Source organism: Lagopus leucura, unplaced genomic scaffold (assembly GCF_019238085.1).
Source record: "Lagopus leucura isolate 7727_CA_CO unplaced genomic scaffold, USGS_WTPT01 Super-Scaffold_100004, whole genome shotgun sequence".
Taxonomy (NCBI): Eukaryota; Metazoa; Chordata; class Aves; order Galliformes; family Phasianidae; genus Lagopus; species Lagopus leucura.
The window spans coordinates 41,228,245-41,254,365 of record NW_024962264.1 but is presented as its reverse complement, the minus strand read 5'-3'; the positions used below and the strand labels follow the sequence as shown (position 1 = coordinate 41,254,365).

Sequence of the window (26,121 nt, the reverse complement as noted above, 5' to 3'; positions counted from 1 at the left end):
AGTTTTAGTAATAATTACCTTTGAATAATGTAATAAATGTGAAGTAATTAATTGGAAAATTGTAAGTCCTTGTCATTTTCAGTATTTCATCCTCTGATTCACTTCACGTGTTCCCAATATTATAATATAATATATATATTGTTATAAAACAATATTTTCTCAACTGCCATTCTCTCTTTGCATCCCCTTTCCAAGCCTATTTACTCTGTGTGTTAAGTCTTTGAATGAAATTTAAAACTTTTTCAGGCTTTATACACCGATACTGTTCCTGAGGATGCTCTTCCTGGCAAACTGATAATGCAGGTATCTGCCACAGATGCAGATATTCGTTCCAATGCAGAAATTACATATACATTACATGGCCCAGGAGCGGAGAAGTTTGGACTCTCTCCCGACACAGGTAACAAAGCTTTATAAACAAAAGGAATCATGACTGCATTTTATAAAATGTTTTATGACTACTTTACGATACACATAAATGTCAGTATTTGAAGCTTTTCATTAAGAGTTAATGTATTATATGAGTTTGTAGTACATAAATATATTGATTAGAAGCTAGGGAAAAGGCAAGTGTTTAATACTTGAGAAACTAAAGTAAATAGGGCAACTGCCCTGAAGTCAGAGACTTCATGCAGAAGTGATTGGAGTAAAAATATGCCATGAATTTTTGTACTATTTATATTGTATTAATAGCAATCAGAGTTGATAAACTAAAGATAAGATAATCTTCATTCAGATTCTCCCTGCCATCGTTTGGTTTGGCATGTTAAATGGGCAGAGGTTAGAATGAGTAACATGTTTCCTTTCCATAGTAAATGCCAAAATTGGCAGGGTTTTTTGAATCATTGTATATAATAAAGATAAGCTTTTAACTTTCCTGTTTGTTTTTCATGATATTCACTACTTTTGAGTTATTATGTAGGCTAGTGCAAAAACTCTGTGCACTGCAAACTGCAGTAGATAAGTAGAAAGGGAGTTAATAATGTAGAAAAAAAATTAACAAAATAGATACAAAGTTATAGCAGAAATATAGAGAAGGAAATAAGCACACTTTAGTGGCAAAATAAATGAAAAGAATCTTACTTCAAGGAGATTGACTTTGAATGTCACCCATATGCTGTGCTAACAAGTTGTCACATAAATTCAGAATGTTGGGGCTAGCATAATTGCAAACAGTATTTCAGAATGTTTTTTGAATCAGTCAAAAGGAGAAAACAGCTACACATTGTTCCAGGCATGGTTAATGTCACTTTGGAAAGAAAATGTGTGTTAGACTTCTGGAGATTTGTCTGTAATAGCTAATTTGGTTATATTTGATGGTGTAAATAGCTCTTTTTATTCACTGAATGTTGGAAGATGAGGGTGAAGTCCTTTCCTGTGGACGGAACACAGCCAGGAAAACAGTACGCGAAATTTATCATATTTTAATTTACTTTACATGATAACTCTTTAATTTGTGAATGCATGCATGTTGTCTCTACATTGTTGGGTACTCTTACTTTAGCTGATTTCTCCTTCAAAAGCAATGGAAAAAAGAGGCATGTATTCAATCTGACCTGAAAAGGCAGATCACTGACTTGGCCACTGATTAAGCTATTCTCAAAAAGAAAATTGTTGTTTTGTTTTGCTGAGTACAGAGGTATTAGAAAAGAACATGTTAGGGATATGTAATTTTTGCAACTTGCATGAACTCATATTTGTTATTCTGTTTATAGGTGAACTGAAAACATTAATGCCACTGGACCGTGAGCAGCAAGCAATTTATTACCTTCTAGTGAAAGCCACAGATGGAGGAGGAAGATTCTGCCAGGCTAATATTATTCTGACTCTGGAAGATGTGAATGATAATGCCCCAGAGTTCACAGTTGATCCTTACTCCATTACGGTATTTGAAAACACAGAGCCTAAAACACTTTTGACAAGAGTGCAAGCAACAGATGCAGATGCGGGTATGCATTCTTTGACCAAAACTTTTGCCTTTTTGGTCTCAAAGTTACAGTAATGCTTATTTAATCTTATTCTGAAAGGTGTTAAGTCTTTCAGGGGAACTGACAGGTGTTTGATACCTCTCAGGAATGGACTACTGAAAGATATACTTTGAAGGCCCATTCCAAATGAGCTATTCCATTTGATTCCAAAGCATATGTTACCCTATTAAGATTTTGCTGTCTCTGCTGTTACTATTTAGTTAGGAGTATTTAAGTGAACACAAACTGAAAATGACATTAGAAAGAGTACATTCTTAAGCTTTGTTATTGTAAGGAAGAATAAAACGGCATAATGTCTTTATGATTTCCATATATCACAATATTATTAATCAAATAATGGATGCCTTGTTCTTTTGAAACAACAAACTTTCTTTGTGCTATAATAGTTAGGTTGCTCAACTGGAAGGTAGTAGACAGGTGTTTTCACATTTCCCTCATCTTTGAGACACAGGAGCAAAATACTTGGCTCAGAAGCCAAGTTTTTTGATTGCTCTCCTTTACAAAAAAGTTGCCAGAAGTTATATTCCTGTCAATTTTGGGTTATGGCTCCTAAATGAACTCATTGGAACTGCATCTAGTTATTTGATAAAGCCAAACTCTTCTATATCCTCCCATGTTATTTTTTAAGCCTGCTAACCAGATGTTGTTGTTCTAAGGTTATAATTAGATTTGTATTACAAATCGTTTCATATTAGCTAGTACTGTGACTGAAGCAGAACCAAGCTTCATGTTTTCTTATCTGGCAGAAAATTGGTGCAATGAAGGGCTAGCTTAACTTTTTAAATTAATTACATATTTTTGGAAATCATTCTGCCCTTGACAGAAGCCATTAATTTCTGCTGAAATTTACTGTAGCATGAATGATAGTATTTAACATGCACATTTTATTCTTATAGCTGTCAGATCTGTTATTTTGTTGGCGTATTTTGTCTGCTGCTTCATGCTCTGTTACTGTTTTCAAAATACAGGGATGAACCGTAAAATCCATTATTCACTAGTGAACTCTGCAGAGGGCCAGTTCTCTATTGATGAATTCTCTGGAATCATCCGGTTAGAGAAGTCTTTGGATCGGGAGTTGCAAGCTGTGTACACACTGACTTTGAAGGCTACAGATGAAGGTTTACCTCGAAGGCTGTCTTCCACAAGTAGTCTTATAGTTTCCGTTTTGGATATAAATGATAATCCACCTGTATTTGAGTATAGGGAGTACAGTGCAAGTATATCAGAAGACACAATGGTTGGGACTGAAGTTCTCCAGATCCATGCTGCCAGCAGGGACATTGAAGCCAATGCTGAAATCACGTACTCAATAGTCAGTGGGAATGAACATGGAAAATTCAGTATTGATTCAACAACAGGTAAGAATGTAACTGATCTTGCAGTAATGCTTATTCAGTCTTATCTTATCCTGAAATGATATGTTAGTTTAAACAAGAATAACACCATACTATGTTTTGCAGTAATGCAGGCAAATACATTGTATAATGTATGTGCATCATCCTTGCTGTAAAGGCAGTGCTACCGTTTGCTCACCCATTTTGACAAGGTGCTTAACAAGCGAGAGTAGAATTTATTTATCACTCCTATTTATTATTTATTTCAGTTATATTCATATAGTTGACAAAAGATAAGGTTTCCTAGCTGGAATTTTTCTACACAGAGGGAAGGCATGGTTCTGTAATGACAGAAGCCTAACGTTTTTGGTTTTTTTTTCACAAATGCCATGTAATCAGAACAAGCATCCAGACTTGGTGAAAGAAAGATCAGAAATGAAATTGGCAGGGAAAAGTAAATATTGCCCCATGAAGATAATCATTCCAGAGAAGCTTGATGTGTCATTAAAGAAAGATTGGAGTATTCTATTCAAGTATATATCTAGCATGACAATGGAGATTTCAGGCTCACTTGTTAATCAGATTTAGTCTCTGGAAGTGGAAGCACTTAGCTTATTTGGAAAAATGTACCCTATTAATGGCAATAATTTGTTAAAAATTCTTGTAAACCTCAATTATAGCTTTTATTTTCTTATATAGTTATTTTTCTAGAATTCATTTCTGCTGAGTTTTTTTGCTTGTTTTTGTTTTCAAGTAAGATCCCTATCTGAAAGTCAATAATAGTTAATATATCAGTGTAATTGAAATTATAATTCTTCCTACTACTTTTTCCAGCACCTGCACGGTACTGTACTGTACAAGTAATTTGCCAGTTTAACTTACTCACAGATTTGAAATGAGTAAGAAAATTCCAGAGAAACACTCCTACAGCAGCAAATTAATGCATATATTAGTGACTGAACTATTTTAAATATTTGGTTAAGAATTTTCACTTTAAGTGAGATATTTCTATTGATAATAAGTCATGGCCAGACACTGCTCCTACTTTCTCTGTGTTGTCCTCTCCACATCTGAAATAAATGTTAATGCAAGGAAAGTCAGGCTTAAAGGTATTTTTGTATTTTCAGTTAATCTTAATTTTAAAAGTTAAAAATAATTTTTCTAAATTTCTTCATTATGCTACTTTCTACAATTATAAAATCCCAGCCTGGTGATTTTAAAGTAGAAATCTTTAATAGTAGTGGCATGAACCGACCTTCTGTATGTAGTCTGATCATTTCACTGTAACAGTGAGTTTCTGTGTATTTATTTCCTCCAATAGGAGCCATTTTTATCATTGACAGCTTGGACTACGAAAGTTCTCATGAGTATTACTTGACAGTAGAAGCCACAGACGGAGGCACACCATCATTAAGTGATGTTGTAACAGTGAATATTAACGTAACTGATATCAATGACAACACTCCAGTGTTTAGCCAAGACACATACACTGCAGTAATCAGTGAGGATGCTGTGCTTGAACAGTCAGTCATTACAGTACGTATTTTCACTTTTTTCCTTTGAAATACTCTGTTATAACAATCATGTTTTCAGTCTGAAAGGAATAATTAATGATTGGAAGATGGGCATAAATTAATAAAGACGTTTGCCATGGAGTGAAATGAAATTAATTTTTATAAAGTTTGGAGCCAGAGACTTGAAATATTATGGGAAAGTAGACAATGTTTTATGATATATTTTGTTCTCCTTGAGAAAACAGGAGTAATTTTCTGATTTTTTTCCAAAAATTAAATGATGCTGGTATGTTCTTAATGTTAGGATGTTTCTCCTAAGGTCTGTGTAATACTGTAATTCATTAGATGAAAACATATTCATTTGTGGAATGAGTTTGTGTGAATGATGATAGAATATGTATAGACTTGTTTTAAATTAGACTGTAATTTCCCTTAGGTTATGGCAGATGATGCCGATGGACCTTCAAACAACCACATTCACTACACAATTACGGATGGCAATCAGGGAAATCCTTTTACAATTGACCCTTCAAGAGGTGAAATAAAAGTGACTAAACTTCTGGACCGAGAAAAGGTAAGTTTTTCTATACTTTTTTGAGTATATTATAGGTATTGAGTTTATTATTGGGTTGGGGTTTTTTTTGTTTTTTTTTTTTTTTTTATGGCTACAGTTTTGGGAGTATATTTCTAAACTATCACTTTAAATGTTCCAAAATTAATGTGTATGTCACTCCAAAAGTAATGCCTCCTATTTACTTTCATGGAAACTATAGCAGATACGAAGAGCACAATAACACTATTTGGTAGAGGAAAGTCTCAGCAACAAAACGCTATTTTTCAATATGATCACCACTAGCTACACATGTTTGACAGTGATGAACAAACTGTGCTTATAAAAATTTGCACCAGCAGAGGTGACCCACTGTCCCTGTTACCACTGCTGAAATGCACCACGCACTGCCTCACTGTGCTCACATCCACCATTTGATCTCATCAATGTTCAGCAAGCACTGATGAATGTCAGCGGGTGCCATTTTTTTCTCATGAAGGAATTCAGTTACACATTTTTGCTTCATATGCATTTTGATTTCTATTGCATGGCAACAAAATGTAAGGGAATATTATTGGGAAGGTTGAACATCCATCTCTGAAGTCGTGGGACAGGGTAATAAAATAGGAGTTATTACTTTTGGAGCAGTCCTTGTACAGCTGTGACAATATGATCATATTTTGTCAGTACTTTTTGAGACAGGGCTGGGGGGCCATCTGTGGGGAGAGAAAAATGTTCAAAGATAGAAAGGCAAGCTTTACTGGAGGTTTACGCTAAAATATTTCTTTTTGTTCTTTGTTTTTGTTTTTGTTTATAATTTTTAAATAGATTTCAGGATATACCTTGACAGTTCAAGCTTCAGATAATGGAAACCCACCTAGACGTAACACTACTACAGTTAACATTGATGTTTCTGATGTAAATGACAATCCTCCAGTATTCTCAAAAGGAAACTATAGTGTTATCATCCAGGTAAACTAGATGCATACAGTAATGCTCTAGTAATCAAATCAGTAATATTATTTGAATGTTAATTTGTGACTTGAAAAAATTTTGTGGGATTTGATAAAAACTAATGTTTCAGTTTTATTTTCTATATCGTCATTTTCTAATTAAGGTCATTAATGAGACTGTATACTTGAATACTTGAATAAGTGTGTTAAGAGTTACAAAGTCCATATTGTGCAGTCTATTTGGAAACTTACTTTGCAAGTAGATTGTGTTCTTTTACTTTGTGTATGTGTATATATAATACATTGAGTTTGAATTCATATTTACAGTGCTCTTGACATCATACAAGCAGGTTAGAATACATAATAATTTTGCTATTTCGTTTGGATCTTTGAGCAGGTATTCTGCACTTTGACCCATAGTTTGAGTTCATTCCTATTGGCCCCCTCTGGGATCAGAGGCAATTAGAACAGGAGTAGTATTTCACAGTGCTACATACCAACTCTTTGACTGATTTTGCACCTTAGTATGGTATTAGTGGGGCAGATTCTCAATGGTCATCAAATATTTGCCTGATTCAGAGAACTCTCTACTAAGGCAAAGATAGCAGAGACAGCTTCCATGCTTCTTGCCTTCCCAAATTCGGTAGAGAAGGAATGGAAGGGAAAGAAGCAATAATTATTAAGATCTTTGTTCTGATAACATGTCAGCTCAATCCCTTGGGTCCTTTCGCTGTTGCTGGTCCTTGGCCTTGTGCAGTAGGTAAGTGAAGATCGGACAATAATGTCTGGGAATCTGTGCCTATCTAACATACCACTTCTGTTCAGGACCATTACATGATTTGTCAAGGCACCTTTCCAAAAGAGGGTAAGGTAATTTATTTCTACCCTGTGTTTAGAGTATACAAGTAAGATGTCTTGATTTAGTGTGCTATCAAAGATATTTTGCTTTCCTCAGTTCAAATCTTTTTTGAAGTCAACATAATTAATATTGGTAATGTTTCCCCCACTCAGCTAAAAAGGAAGACTTTGTTTTGTTGTTCATTCATATTAACCCACCCCAGTATGAGGGACACAGAGAAGAAGCTAGAGGAGTTGCCCAGAAATGTGGGTCTACATCTCCTGATACACTGGGAATGGACAAATACAGACAAATGGCAACTGGCAGTGTTCTTAGCTAGTATTAAATTATTAACTAAATAAATTTAGATGTTGAATTGTAAATATTACTTAAAATCGTGGTCCTTGTCTGGTTTTCTTAAGAAAAAAAAAAAAAATAGGCTGCCATATCTGATAAAATTAACGACAAAATTTCACCTGCTTACTCTCTCAAGAAGAGAGTATTCTTGTTCCTGAGTGTTTTGCAACTATAAGAATAGCATTTTTTATTACTATACTTTGCAATGATACTTCTACTTTTTTGGCATTTAAAATTTGTATGTATAAAATCTGGTAGATACAGTATAACACATGTTATGGGAGAGTTGTTCTCAGCTTGAGGTAAGGTTGTGAACATCAGAGGCTCAATAAGCCTAAGTCTGTAAAGAGTCTGAAACATCAGACATCAACATTATGCCAACTTGAAACTTTATAATACAAACTTTTAAACTTGGATTTCATATTTTAAGCAGACTGTGGCTTTATTCGTGTGACAATAATTTGAGACACAAGGGGTGAGATGGAGTAATATGTTTTTGTAGTCCTCCCACAAAGGCACTCAATTATGTTTAGTGAGTGTTTTAGCTACATTTGAAATCTTTGATGACTAGGTAGTTAATCTTCTGTAATTTTGATTCTGACTGAAAGTGGAAAATGTGAAGTTTCAAGGTTAAGCTACCTACAACAATCTCAGACAAAGCTTTAGAAAAGAATCAAAACCTATGAATTTTTTTACTGTTTTTATCATTCTTCAGAGTGTATTGTTCGTTCTTAAACAGTCCTTGTCATTCTGATTTCACTGATAGTTATTAGCTGATTTGACAGTAATTTGGTTTTCTTTCTTTTTGTGAAAAATGAATGTCAGTATATACATCCAAGTGCAACAAAGCTAATGTGATTGTGTAATGCATTTTTAGGAAAATAAGCCTATTGGATTTAGTGTGCTTCAGTTGTTGGTGACAGACAAGGATTCTTCTCACAATGGTCCTCCTTTTCTTTTCACCATCCTGAGTGGAAATGAAGAGAACACTTTCCAGGTTAACCATCAAGGAGTACTGACAACAACTGCTGCTCTGAATCGCAAAGTGAGGGATCACTATTTACTACATGTTAAGGTAGGATACACTACGTCTAGCTGCTTTGTAGTTTAAGAATTAAACTTTCTCCACTTGTACACAAACCACCACCTTTTCCTGTTACTTGGAAGATAATTTGTCTTTCTGTTATGAGATCATGACATGCTAAGTAGTTATTTGAGGCACGTCCCTTCCAGTAGCATATTCAGACAGTCTGTTGATTGAAGTGGAATTGTACTGCAAATGTAATAGTGAGGTGAACTAACTGTTAGCATTTGGTGCCAGTGAAATGTTGACAGGGTGAGTGCTTTTGATAAGGCTTTTCACATGTGGTACATATTTTAGCTTACACATTTTGCTGCACTCTGGCATCTGTCTGGAAAAGCCGGCAGGGGAGAGGTCTCTTGAACCACCTCCTGTTCACTGCAAACTCCTGCCCCCGCTATTGCTTTGATGCTTGAAGCTGTGAGCTGGAATACATTGATACAGTGGCAACAGGGATTTTAAAATTTTCATGGCGTGGCAGTACTGACATTTTTCTGTAATACTACATTCTTTTTTTTTGAGGGCAATTGAAAACATGTAATCTTTTTTTTAAGTTTGGAAAACCAAGTCACTGGACCTTTCACATAGCATTCAGCCTCACTGTCTGATTCTCATAAGCAGTAGCACTGTACTTGCAGGTCTCAGAATTTTGCTATTGCAAAGAATTCAAAAATGACCCTGGAAGGGTGTCTGCGTACACTTGCAACAGTTGTACAGAAGGTTGAGGCTATGTCTGAAAATCAGAATTACAGTAAAGGATAGATAAGTTAGATAAGTTCTCTAAAATAGCACCTTAACATTAGAAAAAAAAAAAAAAAAGAAAAAAAACCCCTTTTTTTAAAATCTTATCTAGTCCTTTTTTGTTCAGTAATAAATTAAGAAACTGTGACCAGGGGATTTAAAATTGATAGGCTAAAGTAGTTGGCCTTAATTTCCAAATACCTCATTTCCAAAGATACATTTTAAGAAAAGTTCTCACCTTTATTTTCACATGAGTTTATATGGTCTTTACATCTCTGTTATTCTCATATGTAATATTGCACATCATTTCTGAATAAGTGTGTAGAATTTTACAGCAGTACTGTTTGCTCAAGAGTGTAATGAATTTTGTCTGCAATGGGGTAATAATGATAGTGTATTTATAGAAAGTTGACCTCTTTGGGGAACAAAAAATAATTCCCAGAGGTACTGTGATTTGTTTCTTGAGTCACTGAAACATTGTATCAGGAGACATGAGTATGAGTAGCCATAGGTAAAGGCTCCTTTTAAGTTTAGTTTAGGATTTAAGAATATAGATTAGAAAGGTGTCAGGGACATAAATCATCCCACTGTCAGTTATTTGCTACTCAGTAATGATCTGCTAATGATCTGGTGAGACAGATTAGCCTTCAAGTGAAGGATCTATTGGCCTTCCCAGGTTGTATTAGTCTAAAGCAGGATTCAAAGGTGGGCTTTGTCACACTTACATAATATGCTTTCCAAATTCTGTACTGTTTTCCCAAAGCCGTGTTTTTGTTTAGGGAAGAGAATATCAAACACTGTTTTTCCTATGTGTGCTATTCGTATAATACAAGATTTGTATATTGCATTTTATATTTTTCTCTAAACAGTAACTGATTTAGGACATGAAGAAAAGCTTCTTCAAAAGAGAGAGTGGTCAGGTACTGGAACGGGCTGCCCAGGGAGGCATTGGAGTCCCTGGATGTGTTCAAGAAACATTTAGGTGTTGTACCGAGGGACATGGTTTAGTGGGAAATATTGGCGATAGGTGGCCGATTGGACTGGATGATCTTAGAGATCATTTCCAACTTCGGTGATTCTATGATTTATATGTAATTTGCTTCTAAAGTGTATTCCTGTTAATGTACATGGCTGCAATTTTGACTGCTGTGTGGACTGTTAGACTGTCTCAATCCCACTTCATGATTTAGCTGCACGTTTGGCCCTTCCTAATGTGTCTGCCTATTGTTAAGTACAATAGATCAATCTAACACTTTTCTCTTGATGGATTCATGCAATTCTTTTCATTTCCAAGCCACCTAATGCCTGTAAGCAGTCTGTCAGTACTTCAGCTGTCTTATCTTTAGCACAGCATCAGTGCTAAATGATCAGTGTCATTTTTTCTAGAGAATGAATAAAGGGAGAATTTTAATCACACTCAATAACTAAACAAGCATCTTAAAGCAAAGTACTCATTTAGAACAAACACTTCTCAGAGTTTGTACATCATTATAAGACTGCACTAAAGTCATACATATGTATTTTTTTTGTTGTTCTATATTGCCCAATCTTAATATTTTGTACTTGTCTCATACTTTGATTTAGAAGTTCTTTGCATGGATTCTGGAAATGCATCACTGTCTTTCAGTTGCCATTTATCATCACTTATTATGATCATTTCTTTTAAATTGACAGTGCTATAATTCGCAATTATCTTTTCTTCAGTAAGTCACCACACACAAGTCTGAAGGAATCTAAGACTAAAACTACAATTTCCATATCACAAGTCTTCAGGTTCAGTGACACACGTAAAAATAGGTACATGACTCTAGGGAAGATATTATTTCCTTTTTCATGAAAAAAAAAATCTTCTCAAGTCTCTAATTTCTATACTTTCTTCTTGCAGCTCCTAGGTTAATAGCTGTGCATGATCCATTGTTGCTTGGTTTTGTTTTTAACTGATCTTCACAGTAAAGGGGGGCCCCTTTACTGTACTCACAGCTTTTATTTCTCTCTGAATGGATTGCTGAGGCAGTGCTCTTCTTATGTTACGGATTTAGTTGAACTCAGAAATCTTCCCCCTGCCATACACACACAGAAATCACCACCACTAATAAACTTTCACATGAGCCTCTTTTTTCTCAGCATGTACATGCTACTCAGATTTGCTTTCCTTTTTTCCAAAGGAAATAGACTATCCATTAACAAATGTCTCATAGCATTAGTGTGTGAAATGTTCAGCTATGAGTCATACGGTCTCTTTTGTGCTGCACTTCTGAAGTCTTTAGTTTAAAACTATAGCAGATTTTTAAGTATCTACATTATTGAAAGATAGCTTCTTCTGGGGGTCTTCTTTCCCACTTGCTGTCCATTTGTTACAATTTTGCTCGCTTGTTTGTTTTAAGTATTTTTGTGTTTTCCCTTGGGCTTTTGTGCTGCAGATAGACTGCCTGCCTTGTCTTGTTTCCAGGCAGAAATCTAGGCAAAACAAAACTTTGCCAACATAAGCTTGCTCCGTCTCTCTGTCTCTCTCCTTATTTGTGCTTGGGTAACTAGAGGTCAAGCTTCTAGCTTTGCCTTTTGGAATTACTGATAGAAGTATGTAGTTATGTGAGACACATACCTAGCCTTCTAAAAATTTTGTACACATGTTGTGTTCTGGAGTTATTTTCTTTTGCTTAAATTTGTCTAAAAAATCAAAAGCAATTCCTCTGCATAGATTAGACCATCAACCTGTAGTCATGGTAAAATTATTTCAACGTCTTTTGAACAGTGGAGGATATCTTATATTCTCTGAGCCCTGCATATTCTCTCTGTTCCTTCACATCATATCTACGTCATCTTTGCCTGTTTCTTTAGTCTCATTTTCAGTAATTGCAAAAGAGCACTGGGAAAAAGCTAGAAGGGAGATAAGAACTGAGAAATGTAAAGTGAAAGAAGTAAACCCAAAGGAATACTCTTTATTATTCTTATAATCATTTTTTTCTGTTCTCTCCTCCTAATACCTGTGTATGCTGTTGTCAAAAAAGGATGAAAGATAAGGGACATGATGTTTAAAAGACTTTAAAAATGAGCGATGCCGATTCTGTTAATTACTATAATTGTCTGAAGCAAATACCATCACAGATTGTTTTTTTTTTTCCTCTCCATGATTACTAATCATGAACGACAGCATAATTAACTGTAACTTTCTACATTCATTGTTTTTCTTTTGCACTACTATTTGGCATACTGCATTTACATTGTCTGCAAGATCCATCTCCTAATAAGTGGTGAAATTTGTTAGAAATTTAGAGTCCATGAGTAATTTTGAGTTTGTAATTTGTTTCCATGATTGCACTAAAAAAGCTTCGAGCACCATCTGCTGTCCGAAATCAGCTACTGTGCATTTCCTTTGCATTTGCTATAAGTGCTAGTAGGCTTTCTTGCACGTAGAGATATTAAGAACACCTCACCCTTTTAATCTTGGAAGAAGTGAAACATGTCTGTGTGTGTGTGTGTTTAAAATAAGTTTTCTAAATTTTCAGAATTAACTTGTCATAAACCTGAATTTGCAATTTTTAAAATCATTCACCCATAAGAACTTTTGTATGTTTGTGTGTGCGTTTGTAGAAAAATGCAGCACTACTGCATAATGTACACATACCTACAACAGAATTTGATGAGATAAAGCAAAAATCTAATTATAACCTTGTCTTCCACTAGGTCACAGATAATGGAAAGCCACCGTTGTCATCTCTGACATATGTTGATATTAGAGTTATTGAAGAAAGCATTTATGCTCCAGCAATTCTGCCTCTAGAAATCTTTATTACAGCCTTTGGCGAAGAATATTCAGGTGGTGTCATTGGAAAAATTCATGCAACTGACCAAGATGTTTATGATACTTTGACTTATAGCCTGGACTCCAAAATGGAATCCATGTTCTCTGTTTCCAGTACTGGAGGCAAACTAATAGCACATAAAAGGTTAGATGTGGGACAATACCTCCTAAATGTCACTGTTACAGATGGAAAATTTACAACTGCAGCTGATATTACTGTGCACATCAAACAAATCACACAAGATTTACTAAATCACAGCATTACAATACGCTTTGCAAACCTTGCTCCTGAAGAATTCATTGGTGATTACTGGCGCAATTTCCAGAGAGCTTTAAGAAACATCTTAGGTGTGAGGAGAAACGACATCCAGATTATTAGTTTGCAGCCTTCTGATCCTCCTTCAAACCTTGATGTCCTCTTGAATATTGAAAAATCTGGAAGCTTTCAGCATCCAATGAGAATTTTGCTCCACAAGATAAATTCTTCTGTGCCTGACCTAGAGGAGATTCTAGGTGTTCGGATAATTGATGTTTTCCATAAGCTTTGTGCAGGCCTAGACTGTCCTTTGAAATTTTGTGAAGAAAAAGTAACACTGGATGAGAATATCATGTCAACTCACAGCACAGCCAGGCTGAGTTTTGTCACTCCTCGTCATCACAGAGCAGCAGTTTGTCTTTGTAAAGGTAAGGAAAGCAGAAAGGAAAACTGTTCTGTAACCTGCACTGCAATATTCACCAAATTTTATTTAAAATAAGGAGTAATTCTTCTCTTAAAATTAGATAACAAGACTTTATACAATATATGCTTATGTGAGGTCATTTTTTTTATACTTATATCTTCATTATCCATTTTATAAAGGACTTTTTCCTTTGTTGCTCTTTCTAGATTGCGTGAATAATGACTATTCAGTCTTGTATGCACAGAAATAAGTTATTGCAAAGTACTTGAGTATATCTGGGTTTCTGCTAAGAGAAAGATCTTATGCAGCTTCAAAACTTAGCTATGAATGACAGCTTGAACCAGGAAATTAATATGCATTAAAAAAGATAAAAGCATACAGATTTATAACAAATGATGAATTTGTCTTTGGCTCTTAGGAAAATGAGATGGCTTTTTAAAATCATTGATTAGCACTGCTGGCTGAACTTACATCTGAAATAAATACTTCAAGCCCCTTCCTTTTCTGTTTCAAATACACACTCTTCTCCTCTGCTTATGTTTTATATCTATGTACTTGTGGGTGTCTGTTTGTTTTTTTTTTTATGATGTGTGACAGTATGAGTAAGCCTTAAACCACAGCATGATTTTCCAAATTTTTTCAGTGGAATTGAGATAACTATGAACATCAGCCATTGTACACACTATTTGCCTAGTCTGTATTTGTCAATCACGTCTCATGACTATTATTCACTTCCTTGTTGCCTGATACTGAAGAGTATCATTTGGGTTGCTATCAGCTCCTGTTCATAAATGTCCTTTTTTCACAAAATACTATTACTGCCAACAGAAGAAAAATAATATATTTCATTTCACAGAAGGGAAATGCCCTGTGGTGAATAGTGTGTGTGAAGGAAACCCATGCCCTGAAGGTACTGAATGTTTAGGAGATCCAAAGGATGGAAAATACACCTGTGTTTGCCATGACAGCAAAACTGAACAGTGTCCTGGTAAGAAATTTGCTTTAAAAAATTTCTCCATAAAACCATACTATTTTCCAGCCCTGTGCTAACGTGTCATACTTTTCTGTATCCCTTAGCATCGGTGGGCTCTGCCGTAACATTCAGTGGGAACAGTTATGTGAAATATCGTCTCATGGAAAATGAGAACAAAGAAGAAATGAAGTTGACAATGAGACTTAGAACTTACTCTGCTCATGCAGTTGTAATGTATGCTCGAGGAACAGACTACAGTATCTTAGAGGTACATATCTCCTCCTTAATTCATACCGACATTTCTGCAGAGTTGTTATGAGAGTTGCATTCAAGATTTTTTTTTTAATACATCCTGGTGGCCAACGCTTATAAAAACCTTTTAATATGTAAAAAGAATCTATTTTCTTCAGTGTTAAAAAAAAGAGAAAAAAGAGAAGATCTACTTTAAATACTAGTTTTAAATTTATTTGTTTGTTATACTCTTCAAGTCCAGACAGAAAAAATTTTTTTGAAACATGAGATATTAATCACTTAAAACACAAGATACTGCAATCTTTGATGACAATCTGAGAGTTCTTTACGGTAGGGAAAAAAAGTTCTATATCCATTTTAATTAAAAGGATCGTATAAAGTGAATCACAATCACTGCGAATGTTTAGAATACATTGTTAGTAAACTGCCCTTTATGGACACCACCATCATCTTGTCTCTGTAACAAATGTAAACTTTTAAGAGGCACCAATATGTTTGACTTTTACTTTTTGCAGGGATTCTCTGTGCTCCTTTTGTTGATGATGTATCTTTCTTCTATAGATTCATCATGGAAGGCTGCAATATAAATTTGACTGTGGCAGTGGACCCGGCATTGTCTCTGTTCAGAGCATTCAGATTAATGATGGCCAGTGGCATTCAGTGTCTCTTGAAGTAGATGGAAATTATGCACGACTTGTTCTAGACAGGGTGCATACTGCATCTGGTACTGCTCCTGGTACACTTAGGACACTAAACCTAGATAATCATGTGTTTTTTGGTGGTCATATTCGGCAGCAAGGTGCAAGACATGGCAGGAGTCCTCAGGTTAGCAGTGGTTTCAGAGGCTGCATGGATTCTATTGTTCTTAATGGACAAGAGCTCCCCTTAAACAGCAAGCCACGAAATTATGCACACATGGAAGAATCTGTCGATGTGACTCCTGGGTGCTTGCTTAGTACCACAGAAGGGTGTTCAAGTAACCCATGTCAGAATGGAGGCATCTGCAATGCCCTGTCAAATGGAGGTAAGCTGTTCTGCTGGTTTTCAAAACTGCTTTTCCGCTTATCTGCCTTGGAAGGCCAAAACAATTTTGCAAATGTTTTTTGCTTTTCCAGAGAGTTGTAGAAGGCTGTTGTTTGCCAGGGAGTAAGGCTATGTCTGCCTGTGTTCTAGACACTGAGTTCCTTGGAATAAGAAGTAGGCAAAACCCATCAAACAATGCAAGGATTTAATCTTCAGTGTCAGTCAACACTGAGGTCCGTTCTCTGAATGCCTGCTTTAGAACTTCTGAAAACTTTCTGAAAACATTATGGCAAGCATGATTTCTGAGAGATAAGTGACAGTTAACCTTCAGTCACATGTCAGAAAACATTTCCATTAGACTTTCCTTCATTTTTCAATAGAATGTTTCTATTTCTGTCCTCTCTCTCTCTCTTTGAACAGGTAGGTGGGCAGGGCAGATTTCATCTTGAATCTAGTAAAGCTATGTGCACCTTTCAAAAAGAATGTATTTGATTTCAGGTTACTACTGCAAGTGTGCTCCTTTATTCATGGGAACTCACTGTGATGTAAGCGTCAACCCATGTGCTTCCAATCCCTGCCTTTATGGAGGTACTTGCATCCCAGTCAGCGATGATTTCATCTGCCAGTGCCGAGGACAGTACACAGGCCAAAGGTATGTTTGTATGGTTTTTTGTGCAAATGAACCCCTTACAGCACAGAATATAAAAATAACCCTTTCTCTGTTTTTTTTTAAATCTCTTTTCTACTTCACGTTCACACTTTGAAACCCACTGAGTTGGTTAATGTCAGCCCCTATATTGCAGCCTTGATTCCCACTATACCTAATACTATTTATGCAACTTACAGTAAGACAGTGGCTCTTCTGTTATTGTTTTTTTTCCTCTTTTGAAGGTGCCAGCTGGGTCCATATTGCAAAGACAATCCTTGTAAAAATAGTGGCAAGTGCATTGACAGTTTGGATGGACCTGTTTGTGAGTGTGAAGCAGGCTTTCGGGGAGAAAGGTGAGTAGATCATTCCACAGAAATGGAAATTTTATCAATGTTTACCAGTTCAAGTTGATAGAAATTTGGAATGGTGATAGAATAGCAAGTTGCCTGGTAGTGTATGATATTGCATATTAAACATATTTAGAATTGTTGAACAAGGAGACTACAGCAGTGATTACTGATGTTAGCTAACTATTGTTTCTCATCTCTGATTCTGGTAGGTGTCTGACCGATATTGATGAATGCACAGACAACCCATGTCTTAATGGTGCCCTTTGTGAGAATACTTATGGTTCATATCACTGCAATTGCAGCCATGGATTTGGAGGAAAGCACTGCACAGACATTGTTCTTAACAAATATGTTTCAACTTCTTGGAACATTAGTTTAGCTGAAGTAATTGGAATTATTGTTTTCATCGCTGGAATATTCTTGTTAGTTGGGATTTTTGTTGTTTGCCGCAAAGTGATGAATAGAAAGAAGAAACACCAACCAGAACCTGAAGACAAGCAGCTGGGAGCTACAACAGCTTTCTTGCAACGACCTTATTTTGATGCAAAATTGAATAAGAACATCTATTCTGACATCCCACCACAGGTTCCTGTTCGTCCCATTTCATACACTCCAAGCATTCCAAGTGACTCCAGGAACAACCTTGACAGGAATTCTTTTGAGGGGTCTGCAATTCCTGAGCACCCAGAATTTAGTACTTTTAACCCAGATTCTGTGCACGGCCACCGGAAAGCTGTAGCTGTTTGCAGTGTAGCACCAAACCTGCCACCTCCACCTCCCTCCAACTCTCCTTCAGACAGCGATTCGATACAGAAGCCCAGCTGGGATTTTGACTATGACAGTAAGAAACTCTCTTAGTTTTGTTACCTTTTAGTTAAAGGTGTGTTTGTGGCACAGTTTTACTATGAGCTCAAAGCCTGGTCTGTGCCTGCTGTGGTAGAAAAAGCATTAAAATTTTACTAGTTCTCGAGTCTGACTCAGCTTCATATACTACTAAGTTTTCTTAGAAGTATAGATCTTAGAAAGCTTTAATTTCTATTGACTCTTCTAATCAAGTCTGTTAATTGCCTTACCTGAAACTTTATCTTCCAGCTAAAGTAGTAGATCTTGACCCCTGCCTTTCAAAAAAGCCTCTGGATGAAAAGAGCTCCTATCCTTATAGTGCTAGAGAAAGCATGTCTGAAGTCCAGTCTCTTAGCTCCTTCCAGTCTGAATCATGTGATGACAATGGTATGTAAACTCTAATCATTCTGTAGTGCTTCTTATGTTCATTCATAATGTCTCTGCATCTAAATCGCTCTTAGTATTAATAGGAGTTACATACATCTAATATATATTAAGTACACAATTTAATATATATTAGTATTTATTTTAATACTCAAATCTGTTAGCTTTTTTTTGCCTATGTTTATTACTTTACCTTAAAATTACCTATATATTCATGCCAGTGTTAGAATATTAACAGTGTAAATGCAGCACAAGGTATTTAGCACTATATGTTAAAAGCACATTCAAATTTAATGATTAGTTATCTTATATAGAGTGAATGAAAAAACAGCCTTTGCCTGTGCAACTACAACTTCAGTTTTGACATTCAGCTTTTAGTAAAGCTTTCTGGTGTTACAGTTTCATGTGTTTCCTTCTCTTTTTCTTGCTGCGACCTCAGCTCCCATATGGATCAGATCAGTTCTGAGTGAGAGCAGAGTTTAAGGGATTGCTTGTAAGTTTGATTACTTTAGTAATGAAGGAAGCTACAAAAAAGGAATTTTATTATAGTAGAGCAGTATACTTGGCTTTCACCATGATTATAATGAATTAATTAAAAATTAATGCTCTGAAAAAAGCCAATATGAAAATTAAAATAAAATCTTTTAATCACAATCCTAGTCCCACAAAGCATAATCAGTGTACTTATTTGAGCATTTTATTACTATTATTGATTGGAAGTCTTATTTTTCTGTTACAACAGATGCTTTTACTGTTTGATCAGAATGCATCTATATATTCAGAAATATTTTAGACTGATTGGACGAAGACATGGTTGTCTAATAATTTAATTTGCTAAGTTCAGGTGTTCCAACTCTATTCCAATTCCTGCTTTTGTCTCTGTATGGTAACAAGAATTTAAAATTTCTTTAGTTTAGGAGTTAAGAACATTCCACTTCTTAACAAGTTAGAGTGGTTCGTTCTTTAATAGAAGTCTGTTAATGATTGGTGAAAGTAAAATGGTATGCTTATAGTACTCATCATTTATTAGTAGACTTTATATCAACTTTCAACTTTTTCCTGTGGTATTAAGTGTTGTGCAGTACATGTTCTCCCCTCTCCTTCATCCCATACATTTCATACATGCCTACAGGTATTTCTTGTCATGGATTGATTACTCAGTAATGCATCATTCTGAGAGAAATAACTGTAGCATCACAGAGATTGTTCCTTCCTCCTTTTTTGGTAGATTTTGAATTGATTAGTTTGAAATCTTATCCCTGAGACTTGCAAACAAATTGCATGTGCTTACCTCATCCTACTCTATAAATCTTTCTCCCTTCTAAAAGTACATTTGGGAGAGGAAGCTATAGCAGATTAATTAATCTATTCTGATTGTGACTTAAAAAACACATCAGCGACATCAATCTGATTTTGTCATTCCTACTATCCTTTCATTGCAGTGAAAGATTCTACCTCTCTGTTGAGGGGGAAGAAAACAGCAGTAGGAAGCCTATTCCTTAATTACTCCTTAATTCACCACACATCAGCATTTGTGGGGTGCCTGGGCTTATTGCAATTCAGATGAAGTATGGTACAAACACTGTATTGAATAAATATAAAAGCAATAAAAAAGTAAAACAATTTTGTGCTTGTGCAGAATTTCAAGAATAACAAGTACCTTGTTATGTTCATAAAGAACAAAAGTCAGGTTCAGAGATGTGTTTTACATGTTACATGCAATTGCTTTCTAGATAGTGTGTGTATATATATATATTACACCAATAATCTTCGTTTTTAAAATAATAATGGACTACGATTTTACAGTATTTTGTATACCTGTATGCTGTTTAAAATGATACTAACTATAGGTTTGTTTTAATTTGCTCCTTTTATACCTTTTACAAGCTTCCGTAGTGACTGTAATACACCTTGTCAATGCTGTTGTTGACTCGGTGGAAAAAGAAGGTATATACATGTTTTCATATTTATTTACTGCTTTGGCAGAATAATGCACGTTTTTCTTCTAGTAATGTAGCAGTTGAGAGTTATAAACTATTGTTTACTTACATTTTCTCATAAGCATTAGTAAAGAGTATATTTATATGGTATGTGTATTTGTATTTTCATGTGTATGCTGTATCTACCCTGCAGGCATGTTTCAGTGTGGGTTTTTTAGGGGGGAAAAAAAAAGGAATAAAAAGATATTGGTTCTTACTGTTGTCTGACAACATTCGCAATAAAGCTTCTGGCAGGCAAAGACAGCATCAGAGATAATTATGTGCACCAAAATAGATGAAAAATCAGCAGTCCACAGTTCCATTTCTTTCCCCATCCACCCTGTTGGCTTTGGCAGAGCAGAACATGAGTAGCCCAATACGCTCCTCCCTCGTCATCTTGGATGAGCTTGTCTATAGCAGAAAATAACTGACTTATAGTATGCAATTGAGGTGTACAGGCATGCACATCCCTACCAGCTTAAGTAGTTGCTTACTTCCTGTTCTTACTGAGTATCTAAAAGGCATGTTTGTGTGTGTATATGTATGTACACACACTTGTTTGCATATATCCATCTGTGCCTTAGAAGGAGGCGCAATAGCTATTCAATGTATTTTCTTTCTAACATTTAAGAAACAAACTCTGTACAAAATAGTAGTAGTAATAGAAGTGCCACTGGGCCTATACACACACTAACCTCTCAATAAGCTTACATAGAACTGGAATTTTCAATAGCTTGCTCCTTTAGATCTCCACTGCAAGTCTGTGGAGGCTACTTCTGAAGTGATACCCACAGCATATGTTTCTCATTTCTTAATAAAAACAAAATAGACTAGGAAACCATAGAAGTCCTGCTGAAAACAAAGCCATTTTAAGATCATAAAAATATTTACAGTACCTAACGATTCTGTTTGGCTTCTTATTTGAAGTACATGTTCTCTAGTATATGCAGAGACATGAAAAAGTAGGCAAATGCAAAGACTTCTAATCACAGAAGAATATATCATTAATGTTTACAAATAGATCATAGTCCCCAGTGCTAAAAAAAAAAATTGTAATGCACAGTAACTTAGGAAAAACTAAGAGGAAAACTAAGATTTCAAGACTAGAGGCAGCAAAAGCAAGTTCTCAAGACAGTTGGAAATATTCACTGTTTTAGTATCAGTGTAAAAAAAAAAAACAGTTATTTTATGCATTGCAAACCATCCAGAAAGGACAGAGATTAAAAATGTCCTGCTCACCTGCTTCTTAATACTTGGAAGTTTCTAATCTAAATAAGCATTCATTCTGTGAAACATAGTGGGTAAAGAGTTCTGCTTTCGAGCATCTCAGAATGGTGCTAGTTTGATTAGCAGAGATCCTTGCTCCAACCTTCAGCAAAGGTCAGGCTCTGAGACAGATGGTCTTTTCCTCAATTCTCAAAAAGTATCCTAGAAGCATCGACTACACAATCTCCTGCTATGATAATTATAGGCCTGTATTCCCTGCACTGCTCCTCAGAGAAGGCTGTAGCTCTCTGCAAACAGCAGTGTTGAGTGCAAGAGGAAATAGAGCTCCAGCGTAGCGAAGTGTCACCTAGGAAGATAGGTACATCAAGTTCTAGTTTGCTGTTGTATTTTGTGTTGAGTGGTCTTTAACCCAGAATAGCCAGTCATCTGCCTATTGAGTTCAGTTTTGCACCCAGTTTCCCTACAAAACCAAAGAAGCTGTTTTTTAAGTAGTCTCGTGGTCAGAACATTCTCCCAGTGAGGAGACCGGAGATATTTGAAGGGTCTCAGACCTTTGACCTTTCTTAGATACAAGCTTCAATTCTTAGGAGATGATTCTGGGATCAGAATAGGCAGGCATCCCTCCTTTCAGACCTCCATAAGGAATTACTGAGAAAGAAGGGTTTAAAGTTTGTCAGCACAGGTGCAGTTCTGTGCTAAGCAGAAGTTGTTGGGATTGCTGTATAGCAACAGGTAGATCTCCCATTCACAGCCTGTGGAAGCTAGATTCTAAAGTGAAAGTTCCATCTTCATGTGAGACACTAGAAAGTACAAGTCCTTATAGATATATCCCTGTATCAAAAGCCAAGAGAGTGTGGAGCAAGAAAAGGATCAGTGTTGTTACCCTTAAAGAAAGTTCTAAATATGATGAAATGAGAATTTCAGACTGTGCCCTCCAGATTATGCCATAACAAGACAGTGTCCCAGGTGGGCTTTACAATTGACTCAGCAGCAATTCTACAGCTAGTCTAATAAAGGAGGATCCGAGGAAAAAATGCCAACTTTAGTACTGCTCAATAGAAAGCCATATTTACCTAGAGTATACTAAAAACAAAGGTAGCCTCTTAGTGAAAATCATTATATTTGTCTCCGTATTGGTTCTAGTATTTGATTCCTAACAACAGGTATTTTCTCCTTTTTCTTCTCATTCTGCCAACTAAAGAATCTTTTGCTGTTCCTGACCTCAGCAATTCAAGAGGTGACTTCTGCATGCAGTTCATTGATATGCACCAAAATATTTTTGTTAACACTTGGTTTTAACACAGACTTACTATCAATTGCTTGCTGTGCATTTGTCTGCAGTGATTACTCTTTTTACTAGATTTGCACCTTATTCCAGTTTTGTATTAATTTTCCTTTTTGGTATTCAGGTTAAAAATCTATACACACATAGGCATTTTTTAAATGACATTAGGCTTACACCTGATTTTCAGCAGAGCAATAAAACCTTATTCAAGGGAAGGCTGCCATGCATGATCAAGCCTGATTTTGTTCTTCTGTTCAAGTGTGGAACATCTTTACATGTAGAGAAAGAGAAAGGAATTTTATCAGAGGTGCGAAAGCATGGAGAGGTGCAATTGTTTGAGATATTATAAAGCCTAACACTAAAATTCAGCCAAGTGGTAAAGGTCACTTTAAGTAGCCTGGGTACTTTACCAGTTAGAAATTACTTCTTTTACATAGGAAAAGCAAGGCTTATTTATGCTAAACATATTCAGAAGAAAACTGGGCATTGGTTAGCAAGCCAATTCTAATTACTCAAACAACAACTGATTAAGAATTTAGCTGCACCAGAGAAACCATTGATTATTTGCTGACCTGCAGCTCTTCTCATTTTAGGTGAGATGTCTGAGAAAGTTTAAAAGTTTAAATGTGAATGATGCAATATCTAATGCATGGCATAATGTAAAGTTTTGTTGAATGTCTTCTGTGGAGCCAAGCACACTGTTCTCCAATTAACAAGTAACGTCCTAATCACAGTGACTGCCTTGCCTTAATACATGCGTTGAATTATCAGTTCAGACTGACTTGAAGATGAGATACTAACACTTTTTTTTTTAATGTTCACTTTTTAGGTTATCACTGGGATACATCAGACTGGATGCCAAGTGTTCAACTGCCAGGTATCCAAGAGTATCCAAATTATGAAGTGGTTGAGGAGTCAGCTCCCCTCTATACAGATCCAAATGCCATCGATACAGACTATTACCCTGGCGGTTATGACATAGAAAGTGATTTTCCACCTCCACCTGATGACTTTCCTGCACCTGATGAGCTTCCACCATTACCACCAGAATACAGTGACCAGTTTGAATCAATACAGCCTCCCAGAGACATGCCAGCCTTAGGTAGCTTGGGTTCTTCTGCAAGAAGCAGGCAGAGGTTTAACCTTAATCAGTATCTTCCCCATCACTATCCTGCAGACATGTCTGAACCTCAGACCACAACCAGTGGTGCCAGTGGCAATTACAGAGAACCTTATGCTCCTTACACATTAGGGTACAATAGAGACTTCGAAGCTCCCACTGTAGACAACATGTCCATGTCTGTGTATGCTTCCACGGCTTCGTGCTCTGATGTGTCAGCATGCTGTGAAATGGAGTCTGAAGTCATGATGAGTGACTATGAGAGTGGAGATGACAGTCATTTTGAAAATGTGAAAATTCCTCCACTTGATTCCCAGCAACATACAGAAGTCTGACACTCACACTCAACAAAGTGCCTGGACTCTTAACAGACTTAATCAATTCTAGAACAATTTTCAAGAGCTTTTTCATTTTCTTTCCTCTACCCCTCTTTTCCCAGCCTCAGTGAATGCTTCTGTTTCAGTGAGCTAAACTGGCATGGTGGCATTGGATCATGCAGTTCATTTCACTAAATCAGCTTATTTCCATTTCCTGACCTACTATGATTGGACAGTTCCAAGAATTCCACTGACTGTGCCATTTTTGAACGTGTTTTTTGTACTTGCATTGTCTATGTTAAAAAAATCACATACCACTTCTCCATATTAGCATGATGCATATATTTATATAGTTCTAATGAAAATTAATTTCCTCCTACTTTTTGTAAATTTTATGTACAGTTTTGATTTTAATAGTTTTAACTAGATTTTGTAGATATTTTGTGAATTTGTTTTCCCACTGAAAATAGTGGTGTTTGTGTGCCATTAAAACTAGCACCCTGAGTTATTATAATCAGGGCATCACTGTATGTATTCCCCCCAAAACCAAGGTTTGACATTTCATTACGAGAATTTCAACATATTCACACAATTCCAATTGTACATAGGTTAGGTCTGATATTTTTCTGGGTCAGCTACATGGAAATGTCTTAAGTGGGTTGCTGTATTTTAGAACTGTAAACATTTTTTCCCTTCTTGGAAAGTGTGTTGAAGACCCTCTGCATACCAGTTTAAAACCAAAACCACCATGACACGGTTTTTATAGTGTCTGTATATTTGTGATCCAATGGTCTTGTAAAGGTTTTTACTGAAAATTACCATTAGCCAGTCTTTCTTACTGACAATAAATTATTAATAAAATACTTTAGCCTTGCTCTATCTCTGTTATATAACATACAGTTGACAAAGTAATCAGTGCAGCATTTTTAAGTCTATGTTTTGTACTGTATTAAGTTACTTGCACAAAGCAACACAATTTTCTCTCCTCAGAAACCAAAATGCAGTTGTTAGAGATGCTCACTAGATGGCAGTATGTGTCCACTTAATGGTGTTTTTAAAAGTAATTGGGCCAGTATGAATAAAGATTGATGGGTATCAAACTTCAGTAGCCTTCTCACAGTTTGCATTTTTCTTTAAGCATATAACATCAGCTATTATATAGCTTACTGAGTAGTTTTTCTGAATTTACTTAGGTAGGGATTTTCATTTCTATTTATTCCTTTACCATGCACTTCCATGTTGAAATTTCTGTGCTAATTTCTGAGTTTGTGAGTTTTTAAGCAGTGTTTTAATTGCAGACTCTTGTATTAAATTTACACTGGATGCAAGTCAAGACAGCATACCGTTTATCTGTAGATTGCCCAGCTATTTTTTTTTTTACCAGAAAAGAACAAAGCCCCTAACACAGTTGTCCAGCTTAAATTTGCTCTGACCATGAGTGAAAGGAGTAAGATAATTTTCTTTTACTTCCTGCACGAGGAACACTAAAACTCATAGCAAGATAGCACATCAGTGTGTTCTTTATCACAGCTAGAAATCTTTTCACCTCCTTTTTTTCCTACTCCTACGGAAAATTCTTCAGCTTAGAATGGTACAACTGCAGATCCTGTCAGATTTCATGACAGTCAAGAGCTCAGCACAACACACCACATCCTCAGTGTTAATTTGCTAATATGCAGGTAAGAATCTCTTGACGTATGTAAAAAAGCTAAAATGAATGGGCTTAAAACTATATTCTGGCTTTATGCTGCAGCTTTCATCCCCAATCGTAGAGTTTTCTGTACATCAGACTCATTGTTAAAGAATTTTTTTTTTTTAATCCCAATAGCCTTAAAAGAATCTTATAGAACTGAGTAAAGGGTGTAACACTTTCCATATTAA

At 35.9% G+C, this 26,121-nt stretch overlaps 1 protein-coding gene across 4 annotated transcripts in view; it reads left to right on the top strand.

Annotated features, from left to right (window-relative positions):
* Nucleotides 1–25,345, top strand: part of FAT1 (FAT atypical cadherin 1) — a 103,750-nt gene extending 78,405 nt beyond the window's left edge. For 2 of the 4 annotated variants that reach the window (XM_042870549.1, XM_042870548.1), the window contains exons 12-29: nt 247–400; nt 1,716–1,949; nt 2,957–3,346; nt 4,644–4,858; nt 5,273–5,410; nt 6,215–6,358; nt 8,412–8,609; nt 13,041–13,842; nt 14,695–14,826; nt 14,916–15,079; nt 15,625–16,087; nt 16,585–16,738; nt 16,978–17,088; nt 17,295–17,926; nt 18,178–18,315; nt 20,200–20,259; nt 22,720–22,755; nt 23,633–25,345. In XM_042870549.1, coding sequence (XP_042726483.1) covers nt 247–400; nt 1,716–1,949; nt 2,957–3,346; nt 4,644–4,858; nt 5,273–5,410; nt 6,215–6,358; nt 8,412–8,609; nt 13,041–13,842; nt 14,695–14,826; nt 14,916–15,079; nt 15,625–16,087; nt 16,585–16,738; nt 16,978–17,088; nt 17,295–17,926; nt 18,178–18,315; nt 20,200–20,259; nt 22,720–22,755; nt 23,633–24,258 — 4,791 coding nt within the window. In that variant the 3' untranslated portion in view covers nt 24,259–25,345. The remainder of the gene's footprint in view (nt 1–246; nt 401–1,715; nt 1,950–2,956; nt 3,347–4,643; nt 4,859–5,272; nt 5,411–6,214; nt 6,359–8,411; nt 8,610–13,040; nt 13,843–14,694; nt 14,827–14,915; nt 15,080–15,624; nt 16,088–16,584; nt 16,739–16,977; nt 17,089–17,294; nt 17,927–18,177; nt 18,316–20,199; nt 20,260–22,719; nt 22,756–23,632) is intronic. The other 2 variants (XM_042870550.1, XM_042870551.1) reach the window with 2 other exon arrangements.
* The last annotated feature ends 776 nt before the right edge of the window (nt 25,346–26,121 follow it).